We start from the raw sequence: 20,850 nt of genomic DNA, 5'->3' as shown, positions 1-20,850 counted from the left end.
GCAGCGGGGAGCACAGGGCGCGCGAGTCCTGGGACGCGGGGGCGCGGGGCTCTGAGACCAGAGGCGTCTGTCCGCGGGGTCCGGGCAGCGGCGGCGGCAGCCAGACTGGAAGGCGGGCTCGGTGTCTGGCCCCTCGGGCGGGCGGGGCTGGGTCCTAGTCTGGTGGAGGTGGCATAGGGCTCAGGCTTCCAGCTCTGAGTCTCCCTCATCCGGGGCGCGCTGCTCCGCGTGGTCTAAGAGATGGGGGTCAGTGGCGGCGCGGGCGTCCCCCACGTGCCGGCAGGGGGCTGTCCCCGCTGCAGCGCCCCCGCCCCAGACTCACCCCGCACCCCCACGCCTGCTCGGGGGCGCCCTCCACTCCAGGTGGGAAAACCCCCAGACCACTGAGCCTCCTAGGACCCGCCGACCACGGACTGCTGGTTGTAGGCCCTGAGGGTCCTCAGGGCCCCTGGGGCCTCCACTTCCCTTCCTGTGCCAGAAATCAACCCAGAGAGAGGCCAGTGCACAACTGCCCTAGAACCTATGCTCAACAGCTCCCAGGACTATTGCGGGGGGAGGGGCCCAGGCTTTGATGCTTGCAGAAGTTTAGTGAAATTTTACTGACTGTGAGGGAGAAAACGTCTTTCTTGGGGGTGGGGGCAGAGGGAGAGGCACAAATGCCCAGGTGCGTTTGCCTGGCACATGACCCAACCTGAGTTCAATCCTCGGCTTCCCATAGGGTCCCTGAGCTCCACCAAGAGTAATTCCTGAGTGCAAAGCCAGGAGTAAGCCCTGAGCACTGCCGGGTGTGATCCAAAATAAGGGTGTTTGCCTTGCAAGCGGCCAACATGGCGACCCGAGTTCTCTTGAGAGCCCGGCAAGCTACCGAGAGTATCTCACCCACACAGCAAAGCCTGGCAAGCTACCCGTGACGTATCCTATTCGATATGCCAAACACAGTAACAATTGTCACAGTGGAGACGTTACTGGGCCCGCTCGAGCAAATCGATGAACAGTGTCAGTGACGGGGACTGTTGGGGCCACGCCTGGCGATGCTCAGGGGCCACTCCTGGCAGACCCAGGGGGGCCTTATGGGGTGCCAGGATTCGACCCCGAGTCTTCTGCACGCCAAGCAAGTGCCCTGTCTGCTCTAGTGTCTCTGGCTCCCACACGCTTCTTTGAAAGAATCAAGAACATGGGGGCAGAGAGGCAGCACAGGGGTCTGCACCACATGGTTCCCAAGCACTGCTGCAGCTGGGATGGCCCCCACGACTCGCCCGCCCAGGCTACAGCAGGGGCTTCAGGCGGGCCCCAGCCCAGAGGGCCCAGGTCACCAAGGTCTCTGTGACCCCCATACGGAAGCAGAAGAGCCCTCAGCTCTGACCCCAGGGCCCCATGCCACCTCATCTCCCACTGTCCCGCTAGGGGCGCCGAGGGTGCCCCACCCACCGAACCAGGGCACAGGCCGCTGAGACTCAGCGCTCCCCGGGGCTGTACAGACCCCCCAGACCCCCAGCAGAGCCGGAGCACAGCGCTGCCTCTGCTCCCTTGGAGGGACCCTCCCGGGAAACTGGGGGCGGGGGGACGAGGGCGCCCTGGCGTCATCTCCCCTGCACTGCCAGCTGGCCTTGCGAGGGCATGTTCTCCCCCCCCCCCGCCCCGCCCCGGCTCCTGGGAGCGGTCTCAGGGGGTCCTCGGTTTCCCCTGGCCATCGCCGGGTCCTGCCCAGTGAGGGACCCACCAGCACCCCCAGCAGGCTGGTGAGCGGATTGCGGCGCCCTCTGCTGGCCGCCGTGCGAACTGCACAGGTGCCGGGCCCTGCCTGGCTCGGGGTCCCGCCCACCCGCACCCAGCAGCACCTCGCTCAGGCCCGCGTCCCCAGTCCCAGGGGTTCCCTGCCGGCCCCTCGGGAACGGCCCGTGGCTGCGGAGCCGCAGGAGGGGGCGCTGCCCGCGCAGCGGTCCCTGGGGGGCCTCCGGCCGGATGCCCGAGCTCCGTGTTGCCAGGTTGGTTGGCGGGGGCCGGAGCAGGGCCGGCGACTCCCGGCGGGCGACCCCCAGCGCCCATCTCCCCGACGCGGGGCGGACCCCAGCCCCTGGCCCCCGGCGCCCAGCGAGGCGCACCCCGAGGCCACGTGACTGTCTTTCCTGGGGGGCAGCAGCGGGCGGACCGCGGGGAGCGCAGGGCGCGCAGGGCGCGCGAGTCCTGGGGCGTGGGCGCGGCCCCCCCCCTCCGTCTCGGGGGTCTGAGTCCAGAGGCGTCTGTCCGAGGGAGCGGGCGGCGGTGGCGCCGGCAGGACTAGACCGCGGCCTCGGCGTCTGCCCAGTCGGGCGGGGCGGGGCGGGCGGGGGTCCCTCGCATGCGGCGCGGTGTCCCGTCCGGCGGTGGCTTCAGGCTCAGGCTTTGGGCTCCGCGTCTTCCTCCTCGTGGGCGCCCGGCTACGCGCGGCCAAGGAGATGGGGGTCAACGGAGGCCCGGGCGGCCCGCACGTGCCGGCAGGGGGGGCTGTCCCCGCGGCAGCGTCCCCCGCCCGAGACTCACCACGCACCCCCACGCCTGCTGGGGGGGGTCGGCCTCCACTCCAGGTGGGGAAACGGGCTCAAAGGTATGCAGCGAAGCCTAGACGGCTCGGCTTCTTCTGACCCCGTGGTCGGGGGTCTCTCCTGCATCCCATTCTCCGTGGAGGAGAGGCCCGACCTCTGCCCGCCGTTCCGGGGGCGGGTCTGGGCAGGGGGCCACCGTCCTCTCCACACCGCGCTCTGCTGCTACTGCAGCTGGGCATGAACCTCCGGGAACCCCCAGCCCACTGAGTCTCCTTGGACCCTCCGGCCACGGACTGCTGGTCAAGGGCCCCGCGGGTCCTAACAGCCCCTGGGACCTCGACTTCCCTTCCTGTGCCGAAATCAACCCAGAGAGAGGCCAGTGCACAACTGCCCTAGAACCCACGCTCAACGGCTCCCAGGACTATTGCGGGGGGGAGGGGCCCAGGCTTTGATGCTTGCAGAAGTTTAGGGAAATTTTACTGACTGTGAGGGAGAAAAACTTTGCCTGTGTGTACATGCCAGAACCCGCGTATCATTGTGTCCATTTGAATTTTAAGAAACTAGTTAATAACTTTGGAAGATGGAGAACAGAAAGAAAAAAGGAAAAAAGAACTTGTTGCACCCCCACCCCACCCCCCCAAAAAAGAATTCTTTTAAACACCTAATCCCAGGTTGAAGTGCTATTTCTTGAATAAATTATTACCAAGCAATGACAACAATTAAAACACACACAAAAGGACGTGTGTGGGGGAGCACAGGGTGGGGACGGACGTTCAGTCAAGACTGGGCAATGCCACAGCCTGGAAAGGACATGAGAGGGGACAGAAGTGTGGCTCCTGGGATGCATATTGGGAGAGAGACAGAGGTGCGTGTGAAGTGGGGGATCTCATTAAAGTCTGGGGCCCAGGACAGCTGTGGCTGTTCGTATCCGACTCAGTGGTTCGAATCTGTGCACCCCTGGGAGAAGCCGGCAGGGCCACTGGGCACTCCCTCCATCCCACCTTGCAGCACTGGGTCATGCATGTTTAGATCACATGCTCTGGGCCATAGCACCAGTGATGCGGGCAGGTGACACATTGAATGAGGCGTAACTTACAGCAAAAAGACGAGTCTCCCTGGTCCCCGGATGAGTGGGTGAACGAGGAGCATGTTCCGAGTGTCAGATGCCTCCGAAAACTGACAGGAGGAATCGGAGACTGAGGCCCATGTTAGAAATGGCAGAATGTTTGTCTGGTTAGTGAGACCCAAGATATCCGCACACACATTACAGACTTCTCATGGGTTTACGGCAAACGGAAATTCTCACAGAGATGAAAAGAGAAGTGTGTATTTATCTCAGTGCGTGGCTCACACTTACACTCCAGATCATTAAGTAGTAAGCAAAGAATCTGAGACTAGCAGAGATCTCCTGAATTCAACACCCAAGGGCTGGAAATACACCGGAAAGTGTGGACTTCTGTGCAGTTAAGCTATTACCTGAGCAACACCTCGTTAGGGAATAGGATCATGTTTAGGTGGAAATAAGAGCGTTTTAGTGGAAAGGAAATCTCTGATGCGACCCTGTGGGTCAGGAATCTTGACTTTCCTATGGCATGTGTTTGGGGCTGGGCTGGGGTCTACGCTTCACAGACAGGAGAGCTGGGTTGGTCCCCAGCACTGCATGGTCTCTGGAGGCAGGAATGACTGAAGAGCACTGTGTCCCCAAAGCAAAACAAAACAAACTTATTTGGTAACTGATCCCACCATAAGATGATTTTAAGAGTTCCTTGCTCTAAATCTAACACATACTTAGAAAATCTGGTTTTAAATGTTTATTCAAAGTGAAGGGGTTTAAGGAGGATGAGCAGAGTCTCCTATCCCCGCTTCTGGCTGTCCTCGCCGGGACCCCTTGGAGGGGAGCGGGTTGAGTTTCCCTCCCCACCCCGACCAGGGCTCCGGCATCCGAAGACCTCCACAACCAGCCATCACCATGCTGAGACCACTCTCCACAGGCATGAAGGTACTGGCAGAGGAAAAAAGGCATGCGTGTCCTGGGGCTGAGATCTCCAAGCCTGCTCGGATTGGGGCTGAGCATCCTCCACTCAGATCCTCCATATTCCAGTAGGCAGGGGTTACACCCACCAACTGGCCCCCTTGTGCCCTGTAATCCCATCAATGGCCAAGACCCAGAGACTATAAAACCCAGCTCCCGGAAGCATCTTATTATCTCATTCTTTCTTTGGACAAACTGGCAGGCTACCGAATGTAACCTGCCCACACGGCAGAGTCTGGCAAACTCCCCGTGGCTTACCCAATATGCCAAATACCAGTAACAATGATGAGGCTCATTCTACTAACGCGGAAAGAGCCTTGAATATGGCACTTTTTAAAAAATTCTCAGGGCTAGGACAAAGGAGACATTACCGGGGCCTGTTCGAGGCAATCGACGAACAACAAGATGGTTGTGATCGTGATCGTGAGCAGATTCCGATTTTTTTGGGGGGAGGGGTTCATACGGAGAGATCTCAGGGGATCCTCCTGGTTGTGCACTCAGGAATTACTCCTGGCAGTGCTTGGGGGACCATATGGAATGCCAAGGATCGAACCCAAGTTGGCCGTGTGCAAGGCAAACGCTCTCCACGCTGGAATGTCGCTCCAGTCCCACATTCTCATTCTTTGGTCAGGACTATCCAACTAGCCTGAGCCATCAGCTCTGAGGCAGGAGGGGAGGGCAGTTTCCTTGGCATGTTCCTGACACAAGCCTGGAACATTGCACAATCACCTGGCAGCCTTTCCTCGAGTGGGCACGTGTGGCGACCCCTACATGGACACGGCCAAACAGACCCTGGCAGCTGCTCCTGCTGACCAGTCCTCACGGCTAATTCCTTTGGTCTCTTCTCAGCTCTGACTTCTACCGTGCAATCCACAAGTGGCTGGAGGACATCGGGCCTCTTTACCGATGCCCGAGTCACAAATACGCTTTAGATTTGGTGTCATGAGGAACAGCAGAGGTAGGAGAGCCGGAAGGGAGGTCTCCGGGGCCAGAAACCTTTCCCAAGGGATCACACTACCCAGATTCTTTCCTTACGACTTTCATAAGAAATAAATCTCAGTCATGATGCAAATGCCTTAAAGTGTTACTGGGCAGCCTTTCAAAATGCAAAAAACAAGAACCAAATATTAGAAACTAAAAAATATATGATATTTATTATAACGTTGATAGTTTCTTTAGTCTTTCCATCAAAGACACACAGATAGAGCAAAGGAAGCAGGAGTGGGAGGAAAAAGAGAGGGTGAGGTGAGCACGGCAGCGCGTGAGCGCGGAAACAGCCAGACATCAGCACCCACCGTGAGCTCAGGACCACGGAGGCTGCCTCCCGGCCCCGCAGAGTTCCTGACCAAAGCCCGAGCCTGACATTCTGGTTCTGGTATCTGTCCCTGGCCGTCAGGGAAGTGGGGGACTCTGAACAGGACTTCCCCCCCCCCCAGCCATCCTCTCTGGGCTTTAGCAGTGGTCTGAGCAGGGCAGGACTGGCCCTGCCTTCCGCAGCTGGACCTGTTTTGAACCTGTCTGAAAACCCAACTTGGAGACAATCTCCCGAAAGAAACGCTGACTTTCACAAAGTGCAGAGACACACCTTTGGCACACATCGCTTGCAGCTAAGCTGGAGATAACAACAGTCTGGGGAAAAACCGCAGCAAACCCAGGGATTGGGTGAGTGTAGCCGACGACCTCGCTCAGAGGCAGCAGTTCTGCGCCTCCATGTGGGAGCCCAGGATGGAGAGAGCCTCCGCCATCAGGACTGCACGCCAACAAGGCCCTTGGGGGCAGGCAGCAGTTTCTGCATGAACCCAGGGAAAGTGGACCTAAACCCTTCTAGGCTTTCAACCTGAGAGCAGAGCAAATTCCTTTTAGCACTTTATGTACCATCACACTCAGACCTACATCTGAATACTTTACAATCTCTACCTGGCGATGAAGATCCTGGGATTAGCTACAATTGAGTTGTCTTCAGATTTCTGAATCAGACACAACTTGCCATGATTAACGAGAAGAAACAGTTCAATATTTGTTTTAAAATTTTTTAATAGTTTTAAAATTTATTACTCCTACAAAAAAAAAATAAAGTCATCATTTGTTCCTTAGATTCACTGAAAGTTTTTTTCCTTCGGGGTGGATGGGTGCACACCTGGCCATGCTCAGGGTTTACCCTGGCTCTGGGCTCAGGGTACCACATGGGGTGCCAGGGATTGAACCCAGCTCAGCTGTGTACAAGACAAGATAGTACCAGTTCTACGACTTCCCCGGCCCCTGAAAGAGTGACATTCCATGGATGGCTGCATAAACATTCCTGGGACATAGGGGGAGAAGGGGAACAGAGGTGATGAGACAGCAGAGGGAAATGGAAAAGTGGTTAAATGGGTCATTTGATTTTAGAATTTATTTATGTATTTATTTTTGCCGGGGGTCACGCCCAGCGATGCACAGGGTTACTCCTGGCTCTGCACTCAGGAATTACTCCTGGTGTTGCTCAGGAGACCATATGGGATGCTGGGAATCGAACCCGGGTCGGCCGCGAGCAAGGCCATACCCCGCCGTGCTACCGCTCCAGCACTAAGTTGCATGCCAAGACGAGTGTCTTAAAAAAACAAAACCAAAATGAAACAAAAAACTGGTTCCCGTTCTAACGGATGGTTCCTCCTCAAGCCAGGGGTGCCAGCCTTGATTCTGGGGGGCTGTGCGTTGTGGGGAGCGCGGGAGAGGATGGGACTCTGGTGTCTGTGTGCCCCCAACTTGGGAGTTGTCTCCTTCAAATAGCACCAGGGATGAACCGACCATTTGGGACCAGCTGTGGGGGCTGGGAGGATGAGCGGATGGAAGGACCTGAGATGGGAGGCAACCGTGGACGCGCAACAGACCCTGACAATCGCCACTCAAGAGTACAGAGGAGGGGGTCTCCCCGCAACCAGAACAGATGGTGGGGGTGGGGCAGGGGGTGCGCTGTGTCACAGGGAATTACAGCACAGTAGATTTCATGAGAAACGCATTTCCTTCCTTGTGTCCTCCATCTTCGGCAGCCTGGCAGTGGGCTGGCCTTGGGGATACTCCTGGCTCCTTGCTGGGGGCTGGGTGGAGGGAGGGAACTCTGCCTCCTGCAAAGCCTGTGCTCCCTGTGGCCCCAGACTTCAGAGCAAAGCTCAGATATGCTTAGGCCCATCTGCCTTTTTCTTTTCTTTTGTTTTGGGGCCACACCTGGTGATGTGAGGGGCTTCCTCCTGGCGCTGCGCTCAAGGATCACTCCTGGCGGGGGGAGGGTCCACCTGGGATTCCAGGGATCGACACTGGGTTGGCCTCCAACAAGGGAAGTTCCCTGCCTGCTGTGCTATCCTGCAATTCCCCTATTTGTCCTTTTCATTCTGACTTTCGTTTGCATTTCTGCAGGAAGTTCAAATTCTGGGCTTATCTGCTCCACCTCAGTTCAAGATTTTTTTCCATTCTGTTAAATTATGTCTTTTTCTCCTGATACGCTGGTTGAAGTTTTTGTTCTCCTTAGTCATAACAGTAAATGTAGAAAACGAATCTGTAACAAGATAGTTCTTTTTTGTGGCACATTTGGCGGTATTTGGGGCTTACTCCTGGCTCTGTGCTCAGAGAGCACTCCTGGCGGTGCTCGGGGGACCATACAGAGTGCGGGAATCAAACGTGAGTCAGACAAAAAGCAAGGCAAGACCCTCCCACTGTGATATTGATGTCGGTGAGTCCCACGGGTGACTTATGTGAAGCGGGGAGGAGAAAGACGGTCACTTTCTCCCCAGCCGCCTCTTCCACCCGGGACCCAGGATTACTGGGTTCTTGTCTCACCTCGCAGAAAGGAATTTCAGGAGTAGACAAGCAGTGAAACAAATAGATTTTATATGGAGGATTTTTGGAGAGGGAGAGAAAGGGATAAGCAGATAAGCGGGGGAATGCAGAGTAAGAGAGAGAGAGTATAGGGTCCAGAGAGAACGCGGGCTTCTCCGAGGGTGGAGAGAGCCCCTGCACACATCCCAGCATTAGACACGAATGCATGAAAGTACACATCTCAAGAGGGGAGATGCGGTGACACATGTGCTCGGGCACCACATGAGCTGGGCCACGTGGGCGCAAGCAGCACATGGGCTCCTTTGTTCAAGGTGGCCTTTATAGGGTTTCTCCAACCTGCCCCCACCTGAGGCTTCTTCCCAGGTAAAAGTCTGTTGCTAAGGAGGTTACCAGGGAGGTCCAAAAAGAGGAATTTCATGGGGAGGCCTATATCCTCAGGGTCTGCGGATGGTCTTATCGGGCCTTTGCTTTCTGTATCCACAAGGTGGCTCATTCCTAGAAATCTTCTTCCATGAAACTTTGTTTCATTGCAAAGGGCCTTTCCCTATCTACCTGCCTACATCACAACCATTATTGACTTACTGGTCCCTACTCTATCCTAAGTATCCTCTGTCCCCTACACTTGTGTTTTTTTCCAACCATTGACAAGGCCTCCTGGCCCCCATTTTCCTAGCCTTGGATATCAATCTCATATGTGTGTGTGTGTGTGTGTGTGTGTGTGTGTATTATGGGCTGGAGCCATAGCACAGTGGGTAGTGCGTTTGCCTTGCATGCAGCCAACATGGCCGACCCGAGTTCGATTCCTCCGCCCCTCTCAGAGAGCCTGGCATGCTACCGAGAGTATCTCGCCCGCAAGGCAAAGCCTGGCAAGCTACCCGTGACATATTCAATATGCCAAACACAGTAACAACAAGTCTCACGATGGAGACGTTACTGGACCCGCTCAAGCAAATCGATGAACAACGGGAGGACTGTGACCATATATATTATATTCCACAAAATGTGTGCTTACTTATATTTGTGAAGGGACTTGGGAACCATATCCAGCAGTGCTGAGGCTCCTCCGAGCTCTGCTCAGGCATCACTCCTGGAGGGGATACTGGGGACCATATGAAGTGCCAGGGAAAGGAATCTGGGTTTGCTGCTTGCTAGGCATCAGCCTTGCCCCAGGGCTCTCTCTCCAATCTAGAGTTTACTGACTTACAACCTAGTATTACAGAATATTCACAGTACGATGTAATATTTGGATATCCTGCAAAGTAACCATGATTCACGTATAGACCATTTGAATTCCCTACCATAGATTCTAAAATCAAGGACTGCTATTGGGTATTATGTAGGCTAAAAGTAACGGTCTTGCTCAAGCTCTTTCTCTAGAAAAATCAACCTGAGGAGACGTGCGTCAAACGTACAGGAGTTGGTGCTTATAAACATCTTTGGATCTGTTAATTTGGGTTAATGATATAGCAACTTCCAGTTTCTTTCCCAGACTTTATGGATTGATGGTGTTTGTACTGCATGGTGTCTTTTTAGTTTCATCTCGTGAAATCGCTATGGAGAATCACTGAAGGTATTCATTTTAGGCTACGTTGATTTGGAAGCTTTGCAATAATACAATAAAGGTTTTATTTGTTTTGGGTTTTTTATTTTTTTGCTTTTTGAGTCACACCTGGTGGTGCACAGGGGTTACTCCTGGCTCTTCACTCAAGAATTACTCCTGGCGGTGCTCAGGGGATCGTGTGGGATGCTGGGAATTGAATCCGGGTCTGCTGCGTGCAAGGCAAACACCCTACCCACTGTGCTATCTCTCCAGCCCCCTGTTTTGGCTTTTTTTTACCTTTAAACCTCACCAGTGGTTCTTTTTTTTTCATTTTTAATAATTTTATTTATTGAATCACCATGAGACCAGTTACAAAACTTTAGGGTTTAAGTCTTGGTCATACAATGAAACGCCCATACCGTCACCAGTACCCTTTCTCCACCACCAAAAACCCTAGTATACCCCCATCCCACACCCTCTCCTTACCTGTGGAGGAAATGATTTCCACATTACTCTCTCTCTACTTTGATTACATTCAAAATTTTGACACGGGACCCACCATTATTATTTTGGATTTTACCCCAACACTCAGATCTCCTGAAAAGGCAACAGTAGACAATTTGTTTTCTATTCCTGGTTTTAAATAACATATGATGTCATGTGGCTGCAGTAGTGGTTGCGTGATTTTGGAATTCCAAAATTTTAACAATTAAATCTGGAGGGATTTCTTGCCAAAACCTGCTGGGTTCCGAGATTTGTTCCTGAGTCTCTGGGATCATGGCTGTTAAGCAACTTGATCAAAGCCAGAAAGGCCGTTAGTGGGCGGTGACTAGAGGTCTTGTTGGGATGGGGAGGAAAGGGCTGGTCCCACCCCCATCCCGTGAGGCCCCACGTGTCTCATCACTGAGGGCCCAAACCTGACTGTCCAATGGCCTCTGGAGGATGGCGGCCACCAAGCCACCAAGGGGGAGCAGGTGAAGGGACAGCACCCTTTCCTCCCCGGAATGGCCCAGCGACAGTAACCTACTGCAGGGTCTGGATGCATTTCTGCCAAAAGCCACTGGATTCCGAGATTTGTTTCTGAGTCTCTGGGACCATGGCCGTTAAGCAGCTTAATCAGGAGCCAGAGAGGCCATTCGTGGGCGGTGACTTGGGGTCTTGTTGAGACTGGGAGGAAAAGGCCGGCTCCACTCCCATCCCATGAGGCCCCACGTATCTGGTCACTGTGGGCCCAAACCTGACTGTCCAGTGGCCTCTGGCAGATGGTGGCCACTGAGCCGCCAAGGGGGAGCAGGTGCAGGGACAGCACACTTTCTCCCCTCCGGTGGCCCAGCAACAGTAACCTATTGTGCGGTCCTGACGCATTTCTGCCAAAAGCTGCTGAGTTTCGAGATTTGTTTCTGAGTCTCTGGGATCATGGCTGTTAAACAGCTTGATCAGAAGCCAGAGAGGCCGTTTGTGGGTGACGACTTGGGATCTCATTGGAGAGGAAAGGGCCAGTTCCACCCCCATCCCATGAGGCCCTATGTGTCTCGTCACTGTGGGCCCAAACCTGATTGTCCAGTGGCCTCTGGAAGATGGCAGCCAGCAGGCTGCGAGGGGGAACAGGCCAAGGCACAAAATCTATTCCCACCTGGAGTGGTCCAGCGCCTGTAACTTACTGCAGGGACTCGACACATTTCTGCCAAAAACCGTTGGGTTTCGAGGTTTGTTTCTGAGTGTCTGGTATCATGGCCGTTAAGCAGTTCAATCAGGAACCAGAGAGGCGATGCCTCCAAATATAGAGCTGAACTGGAGATGGTTTGTGGGTGTGTCTCCCACATACCTAACTTTTGCCTGTTTACTTTCTTGGTAAACTCTGCCCCAAGTTTTTGGGGTCTGGTCCAAGGCACGGCAGCAATTTGGGGGTACCTGGAAGTCTGAAGGTGCCATCAGGCTGGGTTTTAGTCTCCTATTTTGTTACTTAATGTTCCCCAGATGAATGCAATCTTTCTATGTCTGTCTCTCTCTTTCTGCCTCATTTCGCTTAGCATGATATTTTCCATGTAGTACCACTTGTATGTAAAGTTCATGATTTCATCTTTTCTAACAGCTACATAGTACTCCATTGTGTAGATGTACCAAAGTTTCTTTAACCAGTCATCTGTTCTCAGGCACTCAGGTTTTTTCCAGATTCTGGCTATTGTAAACAGTGCTGCAATGAACAAACAAGTGCAGATGTCACTTCGAGTATACATTTTGGCCTCTCTGGGATATATTCCCAGGAGTGGTATTGCTGGGTCAAATAGGAGCTCAATTTCTAATTTTTTGAGAATCGACCATACTGTTTTACAAAAGGGCTGAACCAGCCGGCATTCCCACCAGCAGTGAAGGAGGGTCCCTTTCTCGCCGCATCTGCGCCAACTCTGGTTGCTTTTGTTCTTTTGGATGTGGGCCATTCTGTGTGGTGTGAGATGATATCTCATTGTGGTTTTGATCTGCATCACCCTGATGATTAATGATGTAGAGCATTTTCTCATGTGCCTTTTAGTCACTTAGATTTCTTCTTTGAGAAAGTTTCTGTTCATTTCGACGCCCCATTTTTGATGTGGTTCGATGTTTTCTTCTTGTGGAGTTCAACCAGTACTTTGTATATCCTTGATATCAACCCTTTGTTGGATGTCTATTGGGTGAATATCCTTTCCCATTCTGTAGACTGTCTTTGTACTTTGGTTACTGTTTCTTTTGAGGTGCAGAAGCTTCTTAGTTTAAAGTAGTCCCATTTATCTATCTCTGTTTTCACTTGCTTGACCAGTGGCATGACATCTTTGAAGATACCATTCGCTTCGATGTCATGGAGGGTTTTGCCAACCTTGTCTTCAATGTACCTTATGCCATTCTGACAATACTTATGGATTCCCGTCTGATGTTGAGGTCTTTAATCCATTTTGATCTTACTTTTGTACATGGTGTTAGGCAGAGATCTGAGCCCACTGTTTTGCATGTAGCTGTCCAGTTTTGCCAGCACAATTTGTTAAAGAGGCTTTCCTTGCTCCACTTCACATTTCTTGCTCCCTTCTCAAAGATTAGATGATCATATGTTTGGGGGAAGCTGTCAGTATATTCAACTCTGTTCCACTGGTCTGCAGCCCTGCCTTTGTTCCAGTACCATGCTGTTTTAATTGTTACTGCTTTGTAGTAGAGTTTGAAGTTAAAGAGGTTGATTCCTTCCATTTTCTTTTTCCCAAGAATTGCTTTAGCTATTCTTCGGGGCTTATTGTTCCATACGAATTTCAGGAGTGTTTGCTCCATTTTTAGTTGAAAAATGTCATGAGTATCGTTATAGGGATCACACTGAATTTGTACAATGCTTTGGGAAGTATTGCCATTCTGACAATGTTAATTCTCCCGATCCATGAGCAGGGGATATCTTTCCATTTTCTCATGTCCTCTTTTATTTCATGAAGTAGCGTTTTGTAGTTTTCTTTGTACAGGTTCTTTACTTCCTTAGTTAAGCTGATTCCTAGGTACTTGATTTGCTGGGGCACAATTGTGAACGGGATTGTTTTTTTCATGTCACTTTCTTCTCTCTCACAATTTGCATATAGGAAAGCCATGGACTTTTGGGTATTGATTTTATAGCCTTCAACTTTACTATACAAGTCTATTGTTTCTAGGAGTTTCTTAGTAGAGGTTTTAGGATTCTCTAAGTATAGTATCATATCATCTGCGAATAGTGAGAGCTTGATTTCTTCCGTTCCTACCTGAATGCTCTTAATATCTTTTTCTTGCCTAACCGCCATTGCAGTACTATTTTGAAAAGCAGTGGAGAGTGTGGGCATCCTTGTCTCCTCCCTGATCTTAGGGGGAATGCTCTCAGTTTTTCCCCATTGAGGATGATGCTTGCTGTAGGCTTGTGGTAAATGGCTTTAACTATATTGAGGAAAGTCCCCTCTATCCCCATTTTGGAGAGGGTTTTCATCATAAATGCCAAGAATTACTCCTGGCAGTGCACAGGAGACTCTATGGGATGCTGGGAATCAAACCTGGGTCAGCTGCATGCACAGGCAGGAAATGCCCTACCAACTGTGCTATCACTCCAGCCCAAAACTATATTATTTGTAATATATTTGTTTGGATGATAGTTCTATGATTCACAACACTGTTCTTGGTGCTTTCGCGGACACATAATTCCAACACCACACATATCACCATTGATTTTCTATAGCATTAGTGTTGCGGGAAAGAATTTACAAGGGACTTGGCCCGACCTCCCAGCTCTGGGAGCTGCGGGGCCCAGAGTGAAGAGAGGGGTTACTCTTGGCAGGAAAAGAAAGGCAGGCCTAAGTCTGACCAGGAATGCTGCCTTCCCTCCCAGAAAAGAATTTCAGAAAGAGACAAATAGTGAAGTCAAAAAGTTTTAACTTAGAGTTAAAGGGGAGAGAGAAAGAGAGGAGAGAAGAGAGAGAGAGAAAGAGAGAGAGAGAGAAAGTGAATGAGAGAGAGATGCATTCAAGAGAGAACTTGGGCTTTTTTAGTCAGCCACCCTATATTACCCACCCCATCCCCCCCACACACACAGTATTGGGGGCACGATACTGGCCTTGCGGAATGATTGTATAGGTGTGGGATTTTCAAACCACCATGTGTGGGATTTTCACCCTAGATTTAAAAAATACCTTGGTATTGTTGTTTTGTTTTGTTTAATTTTCAGTTTGCTTGTTTTTGTTTTGGGACCACACCCCGTGGTACTCAGGATTTACTTCTGACTCTACACTCAGGAATCTTTCCTAGTGGGGCTCGGATGACCACTTGGGATCGGACTGGGGTCGGCCCTGTGCAAGGAAGGGCCCTCCCGCTGTGCTATAGCTTGGGCCCCAACATTTGAAACTTTCGATGGTCCTTCTTCATTTCCTATCACATTCTTCTGCTGTATCTTCTTTCCAAAAAGGGGTCCAGCCTTTACTGGACCTGGGCTGGTGCCAGTTAGAGTCTTATCAGGCCTTAGTTCCTGTGTCCACAAAGTGGGTCCAGCCATAATATGTTTTTCTACTTTAGAGTTGGAGAAAGAGTCACTTCTTCAAACCCCATCTTGGTTTCATTACTTCCCAAGAAGTCATTGCCCAGGGTTCCTGCTGACAATCTATCTACTACTTCATTTTGTTTCCACTTGGGGTGTGGAGGGGGCCATACTTGACAACAGAGTGCTCAAGAGTTATTTTTCATTCTGTGCTCAAGGATTGCTCCTGGTGATGCCCAGGGAGCCACACGAGGCGTGGGGGATGAACCTGGGATTGGGCCCACATAAGGCAAGAACCTTAAGCCCTGTTCTATCTCTCCAGCCTACATATGACTTCCTTGGTGCAAAAGTTACTTGAGGTCCTAGAAGTTCTGAAAAATCTTTGGGAGCTAGAGAGACAGTACATTCAGTAAGGTGATGGCCTTGAACACAATTGGGTTCCATCCCCAGGTCCTCTGACCCCTGCCACGAGTGCTCACTCCCCTCCCCCCCAATAAAAAAGAAAAAGAAACTTTTACCACTCCTCAACTACAGCCAAGAATAAAAATTACCCCAGATTTGGACTTTTTACAATGACCTATCAAAGTTACTTGAGGTCCTAGAAGAAAACAATCTATTTGACAGAGAAAACATATTTGGTCTTGTTTTTGTTTTGTTTTGTTTGGGAGGGTGTGCTCAGGGATCACTCCTGGCAGGAATCAGGGACCACATATGGTGCAGGGGATAGAACCAAGGTCAGCTGCGTGCAAAGCAAGAGTCCTGCCTTCTGTAATTCTCTCTGGCTCATGCTGTTCTTTTAGACATAAACAGTTCCACAGACTTCCAAGCCCAGATCATGTTTCCCTGAGACTCTGGAAAAATGCAGCAAACCAGCAACAAACCAACAGGAGCCTAGTGCCACCGATGAAAGCCCACTTTCCCTCTATCGCCGCCAACATCGGAAACTGCTGCTTCTTTGCAGTGATAGCTGAGTCTCGCCTCTCCTTAGAACCAGATAAGTGTATTGAGAGATGGGGGTGTGTGGCTTCATCGTAGAGCACATACCGGCATGGGTCCAATCCCCTGAGGTTGATACCAACCACAGCCTCCAATGCCTCAGACCCTTCCCCCAAATCACCAACTAAGCCCCAGTGCTTTCTCTCCTTTCTAATACTGACATACACCCCCCCACAGCTCCCAGTGGTGTGGCCAGAATATGTGGCCACCCCCAGCAGTCCTTCGTGGCAGCTCCCAACTTAGTGCTCAAGCACTGCGCCCGGCTATACTCCGGGACCATGAATACTGGGAAGCAAGCCTGCACCCCAACCTGTTTAGCTAATTCCCTGATACCGTGATTTATAGTACAAAATCGTATTCTTTATTTACCCTTATTCCTAGCACAGGGAACCCCAGCAAGGGCTTTTTCTAATTTATCTTTGCTTCTTTTGTTGTCTGATTGGTTTCCGTGGGGAGGGAGTTTGGGGCACACCAGCCATGCTCAAGGCTACTTCTGGCTCTGTACTCAGGGTCACCAGCAAGACAAGCACCTTCACCCAATACTATCTCTCCAGCCCTGGGAAGTTTTCTTGGTTCTGTGAAGGAAGCACTTTTGGGAAAGTCGCTAAATCACTCAGGTTGTGAAGGTCATTTGTCAAGGGAAACCAAAGTAAACAAAGGTTGCATCTTCCAGACCTCCCCGGATTTGCCCAGGGCTTGACCCAATAATTCACCAAGGGCCTATGTACTGAAGCTCCAGAACACTCAGACTGTCTGGTCTGAGAGAGCCTCTGAGCTGGGGGACGCGTGGAGACTTGAGAGGATGGGAAGTAGCTGAGCCAGAACAGGGCAGGGCTCAGACGGCTTCCCTTTCTAGGTTCTGCTGCAACCCTTCAGCTGACTCTTAACCCCTAATCTTCAAGACGCTTCTGCAGAGCCTGGACCCAGAGCATGGTACAGCGAGGAGGGTTGCCTTGCACGCGGCCAACCCCGGTTTGATTTCCAGCATCCATAGTGTCCCCTGAGCACCGCTGGGAGTAATTCTTGAGTGCGGAGCCAGGAAGAACCCCCGAGCTGGGCAGTTTTGACCAAAAAAGAAAAAAATACAAAAACAATATCCAAAGAACCCTTCCTAAGGAAGGAAGAACCATAGTAGGAAGGTTCTGGAGAGAGCATATTGGGTAGAGGGTTTCCCTTGCACGAGGCTGGCTGGAGCTAGAGCCCCATCATCCCACAGGTGTGCCCTAAGCCTTCCAGGAGCGACTTCTGAATGCAGAGTCAGGATTAAATCCTCTGACTGTGCTATCGTTCCGGCCCCATGTTTCTAAGAGTATAAATGATTGTTGAAAGAGTCTACGACAACCACGGTGAGCTTTGGGCAGCTGGGGCGCTGTGGACAGTCACAGAGAGTGTCACTGTTACTCCTGGTATCTATGAGCCCAAAGACACGGAAGAGTCCTTCCATCCTGTGTCTCCTCCTTTCAGGTCCATAATGTCACTATGGTTCCCGTAGGTGCAAGCAGGGGTGGGCTCAGCGACTGCACCCGTGGGAGGAAGGCTGGGTGGGTTTGCAGGCGCACACGCAACTCACAGACCTCCCACCTTGAACGCACGCTCCATACTGCGATACCGCAGACGGCCAGCAGGGGGCGGGACCACCACGGCAAAGGGGCCACACGCGCTCCAGACTGCAATACCGCAGACGGCCAGCAGAGGGTGGGCGCACCGCGGCAAAGAGACCACACAGGCTCCGAACTGCGATACCGCAGACGGCCAGCAGGGAATGGGTGAACCGCTGCGTAGGGGCCCGAGGCATCCAAACAGGCCTGTGGGGTCCCAGGCATCTTCCATCCGAGCGATGTCCATCGGGGTTAGAATCGATTTACTGCGGGGAGGGCGCTTGTCTTGCACGAGGCCTACCAGGATCCACCCCCCCCCCCCCCGCACCCTAAGGACGCCCCAAGGGGACTTGGGAGTGACCCTGAGCGCAGAGCCAGGGGTTGGACTCGAGATCCAGGGTGTGCACGTCAAACAAAATATTTTGAAAAAAAAAACAAGATGGGAGGAGTGGGCAAGCTAAATAGATAAAGGTGGGGGGCAGGGGTGTAACTGGGCGGCGGAGCACCGGCCTTGCAGGTCTGAGTCCACGGATTTGATTCCAAGCTCCTGGATCAGGCACCAGAGTCACCCACCCCGCCCCCGGAACTCACAGTTTTAACTGGGAGGAGGGCTGCGGGAGGCAGGCGGGGCAGGAGGCTGAGAGATGCAGGAGGAGCAGGAGCGCAGCCTTCCTCACAGGCCACAGAACCACGCCCCCAGCACCCCCAGAGTCGTGCCCTGAGCACTGCAGGTGGGAACAAAAGGAAAGAAACAGTGGGATACTGTGTATTCGACCCTGACTAGCCTCAGGCTCCCTTCTTATTTTATGTCACTGTCAATGTCTTCTCATTGTTCATCAATTTATCAATTTTCCTCAGTAACATTGTGAGACTTGTTACTGTATTTGGCATAACGAATACATCACAGGTAGCTTGCCAGGCTTTGCCATGCAGGTGACATACTCTAGGTAGCTTGCCAGGCTCTCCGAGAGGGGCGGAAGAATCAAACTCTAGTTGGCCGTGTAGGAAGCGTGCAGGGCAAACGCCCTACCCTCTGTGCTATGTATGTAACTTTTGCCTGTTTACTTTCTTGGTAAACTCTGCCCCAAGTTTTTGGGGTATGACCCAAGGCATGGCAGCAATTTGGGGGGACCTGGAAGTCTGAAGGCGCCATCAGGCTGCTGATGCACTCGCCTCACAGCTACAGACTGACCTGCTGGTGGCACCATACCCCCAACCCAGTGCTTCTTACAGTTTACTCTTGCCTCTGCACTTAGAGACTGCTCCTACCAGGGCACAGATGACTGGATGAGATTCCTGCGATTGAACCCAGATCAGCCACATGCAAGGTAAGAACCCTACTCACTGTACTACCTCTTTAGCCCAAGATAAACACTTTTAAGAAAATGGTATACAGGCACAGAGCAATAGTTCAGCTGGTAGGGCATGTGCTTTGGCCAATCTGGCTTCAATCTCTGACGTTCCGTATAGTCTGCCAAGCACTGTCAGGAGTGATTCCTGAGTGCAGAGCCATGAATAATCCCTAAGACATCACCAGGTGTGGCACAAACATAAAGAAACTAAAAGAAATTGGTGTATCAGAATTCCATTGTAGCAACTCTTTGACTTATTTGACTCTATAGTTCGTGATTGCTAGCCAAAAATCTTTTATAAATAAACCGGAGAATAATCAGTTATCACTGGCAAAAAGGAAATAATTTTATTCAAGTAGATATAGAACATTGTTTGCTCAAATTTTAATACTGCTTTACATAGTTTGTGAAACAATTTCAATCGTGTTTATTACTCAAAATGTCAATGGATTACGATCTTTCACTGGTGAGACACTTGATAATCTCCAGAGGAAAATACATCAAAAGCATATATACAATTATAGAAGTTCTTATAATACATGTAGCCCTGATGATACATTATTTATCACGTTTTACAGAACTAGAAAACATACAAATGAAGATAAATACATTCAGACTGGATGATCACCTTCTGATGGTTCAGGTCCTTCATTTAATTTTTTGTGATAAGAAAATCCAAAATTATTAATGTTGAATTTCTCATCATACATTCATCTAAAACCACAGTGGAAAAAAAGTAAACTTTGTAAAGACAGTAAATTGGTTATTTTAGGTGTTTCACAAGTACTTGCTATCTAATCCAGGAACTGCTGGAGATTTCTGCACAGTGCAGAGAATGAGGTGGCCGGGCCGAAGTTGTTGCTGTCGTAATTGTTGAGGTCGTCCCCGTTCCCTTTGAGAGCCCCCTCGGACATCATCTCCACTTTCATGTTGAGGTCCTGATTCTTTCTTTGGAGGTCCACAATCACGGAATTCAGGAAATCAATCTGTGTTCAAGGAGAGCGTGAGACGGTGAGCCATCTGCGGGAGCCATGGGAGCCCGCCACAGAGGAGGCTGGGCCCCGCTTCCAGTCCCCGCCCCAGGGTTGGAGGCAGCCAGAGCTCCCCTTTCCCTTCCTGAGCGCAAGCTCCCGGGTGCCCAGGGAAGACCCCAGGAGGAGATGCTGGTACCCCTTGGTTCCTCTAAGAGCAGGGAGACAAAGACAGACTCACTTCTTTCAAATGAATGGGGCAGGGGAAATCCCACTTTACAAAAGTAAGCATGACTGTAGGCACAAACATTCATGTTTCACTTGAAAACTGGCGGGCGCGTTGGGTCTGAGTGATAGCACAGCGGGAAAGGTGCTTGCCTCGCACGCAGCCAACCCAGGTTTGATCCCTGGCATCCTATTGGGGCCACCGGAGAGCAGCCAGGAGTGATTCATGAGTGCAGAGCCAGGAGGAAGCCTGGAGTATCGCCACGTGTGGCCCCCAAAGAAAGTGTAAATAAAACCAGAAAAACAGACTGATTCTTTTTCTCCCTCAGGGCAAGTTCTGATGGCCAGTCTCTGAGAGTGCCCAGGCCATCCCACACTACAGCCAAGAAACACAGATCTCTCTTCCTCCAGCTGAAACAAAACAAAACAAAACAAAACATGGAAATGTTCAGTTCCCAACAAGCCCATACAGGGTCCACCTGCACAGCCCACGTGCAAAGTTCACTTCAGCCCACTGTTAAGTGCAGAAGTGCAGGAAGTGAGGGTGTGCGGGAACTCCTCAGGGCACTGGGACCCAGATGGTCCCCTTCCTTGGAGAGGATTCAAACGATAAAGCGCTGCAGACCCGGGTGGGATGGAAGGGGGGTTGGGGAAGGAGAGACATCAAGGAGGCCCCAACGCTGACTCCTGCTGCAGGCCAGACCCGAGCCTGGTGATGGTAGGTGCGGGCACTGGACTGCAGCCAAGTGTGCAAACCCCGGAGGACCCCACCCAGCTGTCTCCCTCGACAGGAGCAAGAAGCAGG

At 51.7% G+C, this 20,850-nt stretch overlaps 1 protein-coding gene across 1 annotated transcript in view; it reads right to left on the bottom strand.

Annotated features, from left to right (window-relative positions):
- Positions 1-2,375: 2,375 nt before the first annotated feature.
- Positions 2,376-20,850, bottom strand: part of LOC130024615 (CAP-Gly domain-containing linker protein 1-like) — a 151,000-nt gene continuing 132,525 nt past the window's right edge. Inside the window, 2 exon segments of the mRNA XM_056115318.1 lie at positions 2,376-2,417; positions 17,481-17,633. Of these exon segments, the coding sequence (XP_055971293.1) occupies positions 2,376-2,417; positions 17,481-17,633 (195 nt within the window).

The sequence above is a fragment of the Sorex fumeus genome, unplaced genomic scaffold (genome assembly GCF_029834395.1).
Source record: "Sorex fumeus unplaced genomic scaffold, SorFum_2.1 ptg000029l, whole genome shotgun sequence".
NCBI lineage: Eukaryota > Metazoa > Chordata > Mammalia > Eulipotyphla > Soricidae > Sorex > Sorex fumeus.
This window is presented reverse-complemented; position numbering and strand designations above follow the sequence as displayed.